At 42.1% G+C, this 12,426-nt stretch overlaps 1 protein-coding gene across 1 annotated transcript in view; it reads left to right on the forward strand.

Moving 5' to 3' along the window:
- The window catches only part of LOC138966714 (tubulointerstitial nephritis antigen-like), an 80,188-nt gene that overhangs the window by 54,161 nt on the left and 13,601 nt on the right, over positions 1-12,426 (forward strand). Inside the window, exons 2-6 of the mRNA XM_070339028.1 lie at positions 4,873-4,948; positions 5,973-6,086; positions 7,014-7,246; positions 7,795-7,945; positions 9,175-9,337. Of these exons, the coding sequence (XP_070195129.1) occupies positions 4,873-4,948; positions 5,973-6,086; positions 7,014-7,246; positions 7,795-7,945; positions 9,175-9,337 (737 nt within the window). The remainder of the gene's footprint in view (positions 1-4,872; positions 4,949-5,972; positions 6,087-7,013; positions 7,247-7,794; positions 7,946-9,174; positions 9,338-12,426) is intronic.

Here is a 12,426-nt window from a genome sequence, read left to right on the forward strand (position 1 = left end):
AAACACTTTCTAAGCTACGTATATTATCTAAAACATAAGTGTTTGTCCGTCCATCCACTTTAAAGACCTTTGCTACGATGTACCGTGATCGTAATGTTTTGTTTTGTCATAAATTGAATGTTTCAATAACTTTCCACTCTTGTTCTTTGATTCTGAATTTTCGAACGTTAGCAGTCTATCTGTTTATGGATCCTAGTTTCAACGCTCACCATTACCCAATTGACCAATGGAAATCCACGTAACATATGAAACTAGTGGTACCCGTGCTACGCACTTTGTGTGCTGCGCATGCGATGTCATTTTGTTGGTTATGTGCTTGTGAAAATGTTGTTTGCACCCCTCCCCCCCCCCCCGCACATTATTCCGCATATAATGAATTATATTCTCTTGGGGAGCATGGGTTTCAATATATTTTGTTATTAATGAGATGCCATTTCATGATATGTGTGAATTTATATATTTAATCATTTTAACTTTATGTAATCAATGTTTGTATCTTATTAAACGAAGATCTAATGAGTTAAGGTGTTTGTTGCCATGAGTGTTTGTAGCAAGTTTGATGATTGGGAATTGCCATAGCTCAGTCTGGGATAGTTTGTACTCGTCCCCAAACAACTGAAGGACCATAGTTTGTTTACAGAAAGCTATGGACTGAGCCGTGAGATCCAGCCATTTATCTTGCCAGAGATCCGCATGGGATGTGTTGTTGATACTTGCAAAATTTAACAAAGCAGCTATTTTGAAAAATATTTACTTAAACCAACAATACATCCATGTGGAGCACTGGTTACTTGAGGGATTACTGTGGTAATTGTGACCAAACGCCGCAAAAGGAAATCACACAATATCACAATTGTAATCATTTTAACACTTTAATAAAATTAACGAAAGAGATTATTAAAAATTGAAAAACCAAATTTATTTCACAAAAAAACACCAACAAAATAGTAGTTTTGTTATGACACGATAGTGACATCTCAAACACACACACACACACACACACACACACACACACACACACACAATCGAGTGCAGCATCCATGAACACACACACAGACAAACACACACACAATAAATGTACGTCCAATGGAACGTGTGCGCGTGTGTGTGGATGCTGTTTTCAGGTAATAGAACCCCCCACATGTATGGCCTATGCCATGGGTTAGAGAAGTAGAAAAAGCAAGATTCGTTCACATGTAATGCGCCATGGGTCATAGATTTTTACGAAATGGAAATCTAAAACGTCCAAAATATATAATGATTCAAACGCATATTCAGACCTGGGAACCCCTGTTTTGCACTTTGACTATTCTCTGTTTCTCAAACAAACTTGGTGTATTATCAAAAAAATGAGCGTACTCCACACAGCGTGTATCCATGATTAAAACATGCCTCATGCGCGTCAAAATGGCGGGGGGAGACTGCAAATTCTCTATCTCTATAGTATAACCCCAGCAAGGTTAGGAACACTTTACGAAAGTTTTACAGACTGATAAATGGGATTTACCTGTAGAGCCAGTTGATGCGACAGCAGATTGACAGCTGTCTCGATTCAAAGCTGGGCAGAAGCAAGCGGTCCGAATGTTGCCACGCTTTAGGTCTGACTAAAGACTGCGCGACCGCACGCGACTATACAAACAAACAAAATAAAATACAGCAGGAATGACGTTTGCATGAATCCATGATTACGTCTACATGAACAACAGTGATAAAAGTGCGCATCTCTTCCCAGCCGTGCAGCGCTTTGAAAGTTGGAAGCATTAAAATTTAAACGGGTAAAAGCCATCGTGAAGATACGAAAAAAAGGTATGACGTCTAAAATACATAATGATTCAAACGCATAGTATAACAACAGAAAATATATTCATGGTTCACACACACACACACACACACACAATCGAGTGCACACATCCATGCTTATTTAAAGTCATGTACACACACACACACACACACACATGGCATCAAGCAATACACAATTAAATGACACATATGGAAAACGTATAATGAACATGAACATGGCAAGTAATTCACACCGTTACCTACTATAAAATTGATGATATATATATACCACTCACTTGCTATTCGCCTAAAAGCTTGCAGTGTGCTGTGACACATATAAGAAACCAGAAGAAAAAAGGACTTTACTTTGGCGAAAAGAGCATATGCTGCTTATTTTTGTACATAACTGCTATAACTGTATTTTTTCCGAACACTTACATGTAAAAAACATGGAGATATATCTTACCATTTCACTAAGACAGCCAAAATAACGGTCAAATTAAGGGGAGATCATGATGACGTACATGTCTATGGTTGCACCGTGGGGAAATATTTAGTCGCTGGAACCTATAAGGTTATACGGCGACTTATCAGATGATAATGTTTCGAACTTATCTTTTAAAAATTAAGTAAACAAATCTATGGAATATTTTGGAGTTCCATTAACAGATAAACAGATCTATCTATCTTCTTATTATTTTAGGTTCGTCTGGGGTAGAGAAATAAAACACACAGCTAGGTTCGTCTGAGGTGCGGTCGCGTAGTGTTTAGTCAAACCGTTCGCTTTCGGCCAATGGGATAGCTGGGATATTCTGTCTGCTACGACATTTCACGTTAAAAAGGCCTCAAAAAGCCATTTCGCTTTCGAAGTCGTCAATCTAACCCAGCCTATCGTCTTCATCGCGATCCGTTACTACGGGAAAACCGAGGGACAGGGGGTTTGGTAGGAGATACGTCCACACGGCGAAAAAGGCCACGCGTATTGAAGTTGAAGAAGAACCAATCACAGATCTCTTTCGGCGAGGTCAAAGTTCAGGTCAAAGTTCACTGTTGTCTGCTCAAATTTGCGAGACAAACCTCTTCAAACTTTGTTCGTGGACAAAATTGGAAGTCGGGACCTAGCGGAATCGATTTCCTGGGTCACGTTGGCATAGTAACCGAAGGAGAAGGCACAAATCCGCGCGGTTTGGTCACAGGAATCGAAAAACCACCGAAAACCCTACCAGTATTATATAGTAGATAGCTATATATCCTTCTATCAACCCTCAAAACATATACAACGTCTCAAGTTGACACCCTACCCACTCTTGACCTTTCACCACCCCCACTGAGGTCACGACGTCTGATCAAAGTAGATTTTTTTGTTTTGTTTGCTTAACGCCCAGCCGACCACGAAGGGCCATATCAGGGCGGTATCAAAGTAGATACCTGTAGATAAGCGGTCTCACCTGGTGATCCGTACCGGTGACACCCTGATCCACTTGATACACCTGCGACTCCTGATCGGGGTAAACGTATCGTAACTCCCACCACGGATGAAATATAGCTGTTGTTTTTGTGCATGAAGTGATAGAACAGTTTAACCTGTCTACGAGGACCCCGGGAGCGACCAAAAGTGTCTATGGAAAGGTATATTACATAGACGTCTTGGATCCTTCGGAGTGGACGTTGTGGGCATCGCGGTTGCTTACAAGAGGTGGTCGCAAGGGCAGGTTTGACTCTATCTGGCTGATTTAAAAAATAAAATTTAATTATTTTTTTATTTTTTTGTTTGTTTGGGGGGGGGGGGGGGTCTGCTGTAAATTTAGTCTGAATAGTCATTTATATCCTTCCCGGTCTTTTATTTGTTCAGAACTAATCACCAGACTGTATGGAATAAGATCTATGCTGAAGTGGTCTTGCATGAATCCCTGGGTTCTCGAGACCAGAAACACCAATAGACAAACAAACTTAAGTTTATACGGCATAAAATTATGCTGGGGGAATTCCATTACAGCTCTTCACAGGGATTTTCATTTTCATTTTAAATGAATGGGCACTGAATCCTTAAACTATCGGTTTATTATGATTTTTCCTTCGGGGAAATGTGTAAGCACAGTAAATATCGCGTATTCAGCTGAATTCTGATAAACCAGAATGATATGATAGCAAATCGTAAACATGACATACTTTAAGCATCCCTTACATTTCTAAGTAGTCACATTCTCCCACATTCTTCTGCATAATATGACGCACTGGTCAGCAAAGCGACCTTGAACGGCGTGATGGATACATCTCAGTGTCACTTCAATGGCTGCTGCTGTGGACATTGGGGTCATAGGCTTTCGTGAAATCGTTTTCCAGGTCATCATTGGGGAATCCAACAAGGCGGCGTTTTATCCCCCGTCGACTTATCGCATAGTTTGAATGACTCGACGTCTGAAATGTGTCGCTTTGCGGTGTTGGTCTTTTGGCTTTTTGGTCGTAGGAATGGAAAGGATTTAGGAAGTGTCTGGATATGTAAAGGGGAGAACGAGGAGAGAGAGAGAGAGAGAGAGAGAGAGAGAGAGAGAGAGAGAGAGAGAGAGAGAGAGAGAGAGAGAGAGACACACACACACACACACACACACACACACACACACAGCAAGTAAGAAAGAGTAAGAGAGAGAAAGAGAGAGAGAGAGAGACATGTAACAAAGAAGAATGTTGTTGTTGTTTGTGTTGTTGATGTAGTCGTCGCTGTTGTTGAAGTTGTTTCTGCTGTTGTTTTCGTCGTCGTCGTAGTTGCTGTTGTTGTTTTTGTTGTTGTTGTGTTGTTGTTGTTGTTGTTCTTCTTCTTCTTTTTCTTCTTCTTCTTCTTCTTCTTCTTCTTCTTCTTCTTCTTCTTCTTCTTCTTCTTCTTGTAGTGTTGCTTCTGCTGCTGATATTTATGATGTTGATAAATGTGACCCCTAGATTTTTCTCTGGTTCAAAATGCTGTAGTCGACTTGTTTCAAATTGCACCCGTTATAGCCGTGTTTGGTTTTGAACTGTTCCATCGACATGTAATGCAGGTTGATTTTGTTTGCTGTGTGACAATGATTTTAACGATGACACTGATTTTTATGTGTGCAGAGATCGTACGCGAGTGTGTTCTGAATGGGGTGTACTACAGGCCAGGAGACAGGGTCGTGGACAACTGCAATGAATGGTACGTACGGAGGTTTGGAGTGCAGATCTGTGCATTGTCGGTGGCGCATTGTTTTGGTTTCATGGGTTTGATCGAAGGCACTCGATTCTTGCGAGAGAGAGAGAGAGAGAGAGAGAGAGAGAGAGAGAGAGAGAGAGAGAGAGAGAGAGAGACTATTAGGGTTTAACGTCCTGTTAGACCAACTGGTCTATATTGGGACAGGTATTGGTAATACGCTGAAGATATGGTGTGATACTTTGATTCGAACAAGCCCGCTGTGGCTGTCTTCTTCGACACACTAGCATTGGGTTTGTCTCGTCAAAGTATCGAAATACGATCATGATTATCAGAGACGAGAGATGACGCATGCGTGTCTTCGTGTTTTCCAAGCCCTGAGACTTTCGCTGTGAACGTGCGATCTTTTTCGTGCGCATGTGTGCACACGGGGGTGTTCGGACACCAAAGAGAGTCTGCACAAAGTTGACTCCGAGAAATAAATCTCTCCCCGAACGTGAGATAGAGAGAGAGAGAGAGAGAGAGAGAGAGAGAGAGAGAGAGAGAGAGAGAGAGAGAGAGAGAGAGAGAGAGAAAGGAGGGAAGAGGGTGCGAGAGAGAGGGAGGGGGAGACAGAGGGAGACAGAGAGAGAGGGAGAGAGAGAGGGGGGAGGGGAAGAGGGAGAGAGAGAGAGGGGGGAGGGGAGACAGAGAGAGTTAGAGAGAGATAGAGAGAGACACAGAGAGAGAGAGAAACAGATAGATACAGACACAGACAGAGAGGCAGAGGATCTATTCTTAAACCAATCGTCTTACGAAAGTTTATTTGAGATGGTGGCGCGTTTTCAGTCATTATTTTAAATTTTTCTGTCGTTTCATTGACCTACGTTCTGTAGATCGTATAAATCGATGTTTAAAGCAAAAAAGTAAACACTTACTTTAGTCAGCATAACAAGGTCTGCAACTGCAAGTGAGAAGGAAACAAAATTCTGAAACAAACAAGATGCAAATACATTTTGATTTCAACTGACCTACTTTTCACATCGTGCAGCAAGTGCGAGTTGTACGTGTCCGGAGGCCAGCGGAGGTACGGCATGCAGTGCACAGACAACGTCTGTCTCATCCGCGATGACCTCATCGCTGCTGTCAACTCGGGTCCCTACACGTGAGTGACTGTCTTGTTCTCTTCAGTCAAGCGTTAGATCCAAGAATGTGTGATATGGCTTTCGCCTGCTTTGTGTACAATGCTTTGCACAACTATCTTTGCATACGTAAGCTTACATACCTTTGCACACAAGCCTTTGCACAGGCATGTATTTGAAGCCGTTCAAGCCTTTGCTTACCCTCAAGCCTTTGCCAACAAGCCATTGCGTATTTACCTGTTCACGCATACCTTTACTCGCACACTTTCATACACACGCCTTTGCACACACGCCTTTTCACACACGCCTGTTCACACAATCCTTTGCACACTAGTTTTTTTACCCATCCTTTTACACACATTTACTTTTGTACACAAGCCTTTACAAAATACGTTAAGTTACATCAAACTTTCACATACATACTTTTCCATAAACGCCTTTGTAGACTAACCTTTGCACGCACCCCTTTGCACACATACCTTTGCACACAAGCCGTTGATCACAGGCCTTTGCACACATAATTATACCTTTGCATTTGTAGACTTTGCACACAAACCCTTGAGTGGTAGGACAGTGTTATGATCGAAAATATTGTTTTTAGTTTCGAAAATTAATCAGAAAATGTTTTTCTTAAACTTGACTCATTGATAATTTGACGCTTGCCATGCATTGCACATACTCGCTCCACTCGAAAATAAAGGCAAACAATGTAAAACACCTTTGGGCAATAAAACAGCAGCTGCTTTTCGTCGTAGAGAGAGATAGAGACAGATAGAGACAGATGGACAGAGACACAGAGAGAGAAACAGACAGATACAGACACAGACAGAGAGGCAGATCATCTATTCTTAAACCAATCGTCTTTCAGAAGTTTGTTTGAGATGGAGGCGCGTTTTCTTTCATCATTTTCAATGAAATCGCCTCAAACACGATCATAATTCCCCTTTCAGATGGCGTGCCTCCAACTACTCCGCTTTGTGGGGCATGACGTTGGATGACGGGTTGCGGTACCGTCTCGGGACGTATCCTCTGGAGAGTGACGTGCTACAAATGACGGCCATCAAGGTTGCTCAGGACGAGGCTCTGCCGGAGTCCTTCGACTCACGTGATAAGTGGCCCGACAAGCTTCATCCAATCAGAGACCAGGGAAACTGTGCGTCATCGTGGGCCTTTTCCACCACTGGTGAGTATTTTGTGTGTGTAATTTCAGGCATGGAAGCTCTCAGAGCGGCAGGGATTTAGAAAAGTTTTGATGACCAAAACGTTTTGTATGTCCACATACTGTTATTATTATTTTTTACTGTTGTGGGCACACATTTAGCTCTTGAGAGAGAGAGAGAGAGAGAGAGAGAGAGAGAGAGAGAGAGAGAGAGAGAGAGAGAGAGAGAGAGAGAGAGAGAGAGAGAGAGAGAGAGGCGATCATCTGCATTATTGAATCGTATGAAAGAACTTCAAATACGAGGATGATGATGATGATGATGATGATGATGATGATGATGTCAGCCAATACCTTGCTAGCAATAAATTAACTTGAGCTATACTAGGGCTAGTTGCTTGTTCGCTGTTGATCAAAGTGCGCAGACCCGTCCTCTCTTTTTGTACCTCGTCATTAATGGGGTTTTTTTTTCAGACAAAGGAGACCTTGCCACCTTATTGTGAATGCTTTGATGCTTTTCTTAACCAAGATATATTTCCAAAAACGTGCCATAAATATCGTTTGTATGTCTTTAGCCGTAGCGTCTGATCGCCTGACGATCGAGTCAGCAGGCGCCATCATAGAGGAGCTGTCGGCCCAGCACATGCTGAGCTGTGACACTGACGGGCAGGACGGGTGTACTGGGGGCAAGGTCGACAGGGCCTGGTACTTCCTCAGGAAGTTTGGGTGAGTTGCAGACGCTGAACGAAATTCCTAGACGATTTGGCAAATCGTATTGAAGATATCTAAGGTTGCACAATAGACGATTTTCCACAACACTCTCTCACAACACATACAAACCCGGCGGAGTTATTTTCAGAATTCGTCCATTAAAGATCCATCGCTGGGGTCCCTTGAGAGTCAGACTGTTTGCGTATCCTTTTAAAACAAGAAATTCCTCCGAGGTAGGAAAAACACCCCCGTTGGTCAAAGGGAAATAACCATTCTCACTGCCACCAACTGAGAAGGTTATTTCCCTTTGACCATGAATATGTCCCTCTATAAGTCCTTGTAGAATCTTAATCCACCAATAACTCCCTAACCGTGTGTTTGACTGGTCCCAAGTTTTGTAAGGACCGTCTCAGGAATGTATAGAACCTGTTCACCAAGTTTGGTGACGATCGGTCCGTTCATTCTTGAGATCTATATGCGAACACAAACACACAAACACATCGACCGAATCCTATACACACCCCTATACCGGGGGTGTAATAAGCTACTTTTTATGCTGCGAGGTGTGACGAGCAAGACTTGAGGAGTGTTTGAGAAACTTGTCAGTATATAAGAAATGTGAACGTTATGATACTCCAATGAAAAGTTTTTATTAGAGCACGGAAGCTGATGCTTCATCTGAAAGTATGGGTGCTACAAACAATTGGAGTTCACTCGTAAAGTTTTTGATGTGGAAAAGGAGTTGATCCTCTCACAGGAAAAATTTTTTCAAAAAAACAGAAAGTACCGTTTCTCAAGGACAGTGCGATCAAAGAGATTGGTGTAATATACTATAGTTTATTCATTTGTTTTTTTTTCGTTCGCTTTTAGTGAAAAGTATCGAGAGGCAAGACATCAAGTATTCAATCATTATTTATTTATATATTTCAAGATATAATAAACAGGTCTGCTTTTATTCCTTGGAAAATCAACGAAATAGCTCTAAGATTTCCCAGTTTTTGTCCATACTTTATTAAAACTTCAGTCCTTCTGAAATGATTGTTGTTTCTGGTCACAGTAGTACAGTCTGTTGTACAAAACACGTACGCACAGAAGACCAGAGTGGCTTTTAAAAAAATTATGTTTCATGGTCATAGCGCATGCGAGTAACATAATAATGCAGCTTTCATGAAACATAAAAGGAGTTTGAAATGCATTTTTTTATGGTCACGGCAAAAATTACATGTTTTGTTCTCTTTCTTTAGGGTGGTGACAGAGGCGTGTTACCCCTATGACAGCGGGAAAACGGAGAAGGGGGGTGAGTGCTCACTACCCGTCAGACAGCGGGGTGGGGACTGTCCCAGTGGCATACAGTACAAGAGAGAGAAACGCTACAAGGCCTCACCACCATACAGGATTAGGCCTCTCGTGAGTGATTTGTTGTTGTTCTTGCTGACTGTGTGCTTGATGGATGGATGGATGGATGGGTGGAAGATTTTTTATTATATTGTTTAATGTAGGCTATGGTGGTTACGGATTGATGCTTGATTTATTGGTTGATTGATTGATAGATGGATGGATGGATGAACATTTTGGTTTATTGATGGATGGATGGCGAATTGGGATTGATTAATGATGATGATGATGATGATAATGATGAATCGATAATTGCTTGCTTGATTGATTAATTGACTGAAAGATTCTTTGGTTACTTTACAAAACCTGCATTTAGCTGACCCTCAAAGGCTGATCGAACAAAGAAACAAACAAGCACAAAACAACAACCCCCCCTCCGCCCCCTTCCCTTCCCTCCCGCCAAAACAAAACCCCAAAAATTGCGCACAAAAATACAACACACACGCAAAGAAACCGTTGAATGAACTAACACAAATAAACGATCATTCGAAAAATGTTTCCTGTGTTTAATGCAAGTATACCGCATTGCCATTTCCAGTGAAGTCAGTGGAGGGATCGAGCAATGCGGCATGAAGGGTTACACCTTTTCAATTAATTTCATCCTGAAATGTCACTGTACCGGAGAACAGACATACACTACCTCAACCTGAAAAAATGCTACGCCGGTATTCACTGGGAAACACTTTCAAGGCAATATAGTGCATTTAAAGACTCCGTCTTTTCTGTGTATATAGTCTTGAGTCGAGCCTTTGAAAATGCCTGAGCCTGAAGGCGGTTGTAACTTACACCTCTTTGTATTAGTCTGCTTTAGAGATGAGGACGACAGTTGGCCAGACGGCCAGACGTATGACGGCTTACTAGTGCCAAAACCTCATAATTGTAATTATCAAGGGAAAATTAGTAATTTTCCCTTGATAATTACCATTTTCACGTGTTTATTACTAGGAAAATTACTAATTTTCCCGGAATAATTATTAACTTTTATCTGTTAATTACTCATTTTTAGTTTTGGCTCACTTCCTGACGGATTGCTAGTGCCAAAACTAAAAAATAGTAATTTTCCCGTGAAAATGAGTAACTAACAGGTGAAAACAGTAACTGACAGCGTTAATTAGTAATTATCACGTGATAATGGGTAACCCCAGGTTTTGGCACTAGTAAGCCGTCATAGGGCTTACTAGTGCCAAAACCTCATAATTGTAATTATCAAGGGAAAATTACCATTTTCACGTGTTAATTACTAATTTTCCCGGGAAAATTACTAACTTTCACCTGTTAATTACTAATTTTTAGTTTTGGCTCACTTCCTGACGGATTGCTAGTGCCAAAACTAAAAATTAGTAATTTTCCCGTGAAAATTACTAATTATCCCGTGAAAATGAGTAACTAACGAGTGAAAACAGTAACTGACAGCGTTAATTAGTAATTATCACGTGATAATGGGTAACCCCAGGTTTTGGCACTAGTAAGCCGTCATACAGACGGCCAGAATAGCGCGCTGCATTTTTCTGCATAGAACTGCCGCGACGGTACCTGTGCTAAACATTGGCGGGTACTTCTCACAGCCCGGCACACGGCATTGTAAACATTCCTCGTCCCTTCACCTCTCTCGCCACCATCTGCCATACCCTTGGTCTCATACCTGTATACGAGACGGATCACAATCTAATGCGGGAGTCACACATACGCGACGCACGGCCCGCGCATTGAACATTTAATTAAAAATGTAAAAAAAGATTAGTGCGTTGTTGTGCGCCCAACTTGTGTCGCTGTTTGGTACAGTGCGACCCCCGTGTAAAGACCCTTGGTACAGTGCAACCCCCGTGTAAAGACCCTTGGTACAGTGCAACCCCCGTGTAAAGACCCCTGGTACAGTGCGACCCCCGTGTAAAGACCCCTCAATTTAACACTTCCTCCCTTGTAAGACCTTTGTTTTTAAGATTTTCTGTTCAAATCCTCTGTGGATTTACTCCCATTTTAAGACTGTCCTTTTAAGACCCGTTTTTTCAGATTAATTTAGATCGTAAAAGTGGGGTTCAATTGTAGAAGCTAGTGCCCGGAGTTGACAACGAATACACTGCGTGTGCTCCGCGTGTGTCTGGCGTTGGTCTAGCGCGCTCTGCGCGTGTCTGGCGTCCTTCTGGCGTGTATATTCATGCGTCGAGCTCCGCGCACATTTTTGTACAGTCATGCTCAAAAATCCCAACGCACACAGCGAATGACAACGAAGGAATAGCGTTGGTCCAGCGCGCTCAACGAACGAGTAACAAATATTGACGCACACTGCCCAGCGAACGACAACGCACGTACTGGCCAAAATTGCGTTTTTTCAGTGCGCTGACCGTGCGTCGTGTATGGTGTGACTCCCCCCTTAGATAACTCGAGGCTTTGACATGGCAAGAGACCAACCCTCCACACAGTCATACCAACCACCAACTGCCTAGCTACGTGAAGTCTCTTATGTTTTAATTTCGCTGATTGACACCAGTGTCATTTACGACAATACTTCTTTCAAACAAAAACCCTATCCTGAATCTGAATGGAAGGATGGTCTTATCCCAAGAAAAAACTGAAAGATCTAAAAGAGTGAATTGTTTTCAGGGGAAGGATTGTGCCTTCAAAAAGCAAAAACCCCTGAAAAAGCACAATCAGGATAGAAGAACAAAGTCCTCAAGTGACCTAAATGCTCGTGCAACACGAAAGATGTCAGTCTAGACAGCGCAGGAAAGACATGACTGACTGGCGTGCAGATGAGTGCATTCTCGACACCAAAGTGCAAATGTCGAGGGAACACCGGAATATCAGAAAGAACCAAAAAATTGTTCAAGAACCGAAGAGAAAGGCATTTGATCAGCAGGGCTGCAAAACAGAAATAATTATGAGTACAGTGGAAACTCCCTATTCAGACCTTCCCCCCCCCTCACTTTGAGCCCCCCCCCTCTTCTTTAAGACCTAGTTTTTTCAGATTTTATGTTTATAAACTCTTTAAATTTACCATCATTTTAACCTACCCTCCTTTTTGAAACCTGTTATTTTTCCCCTCTCTCTCTCATTCTCTCTCTCTCTGTCTCACTCTGTCTCCCTCTCTCTCTCTCATTTCT

Source organism: Littorina saxatilis, linkage group LG5, assembly GCF_037325665.1.
Source record: "Littorina saxatilis isolate snail1 linkage group LG5, US_GU_Lsax_2.0, whole genome shotgun sequence".
Taxonomy (NCBI): Eukaryota; Metazoa; Mollusca; class Gastropoda; order Littorinimorpha; family Littorinidae; genus Littorina; species Littorina saxatilis.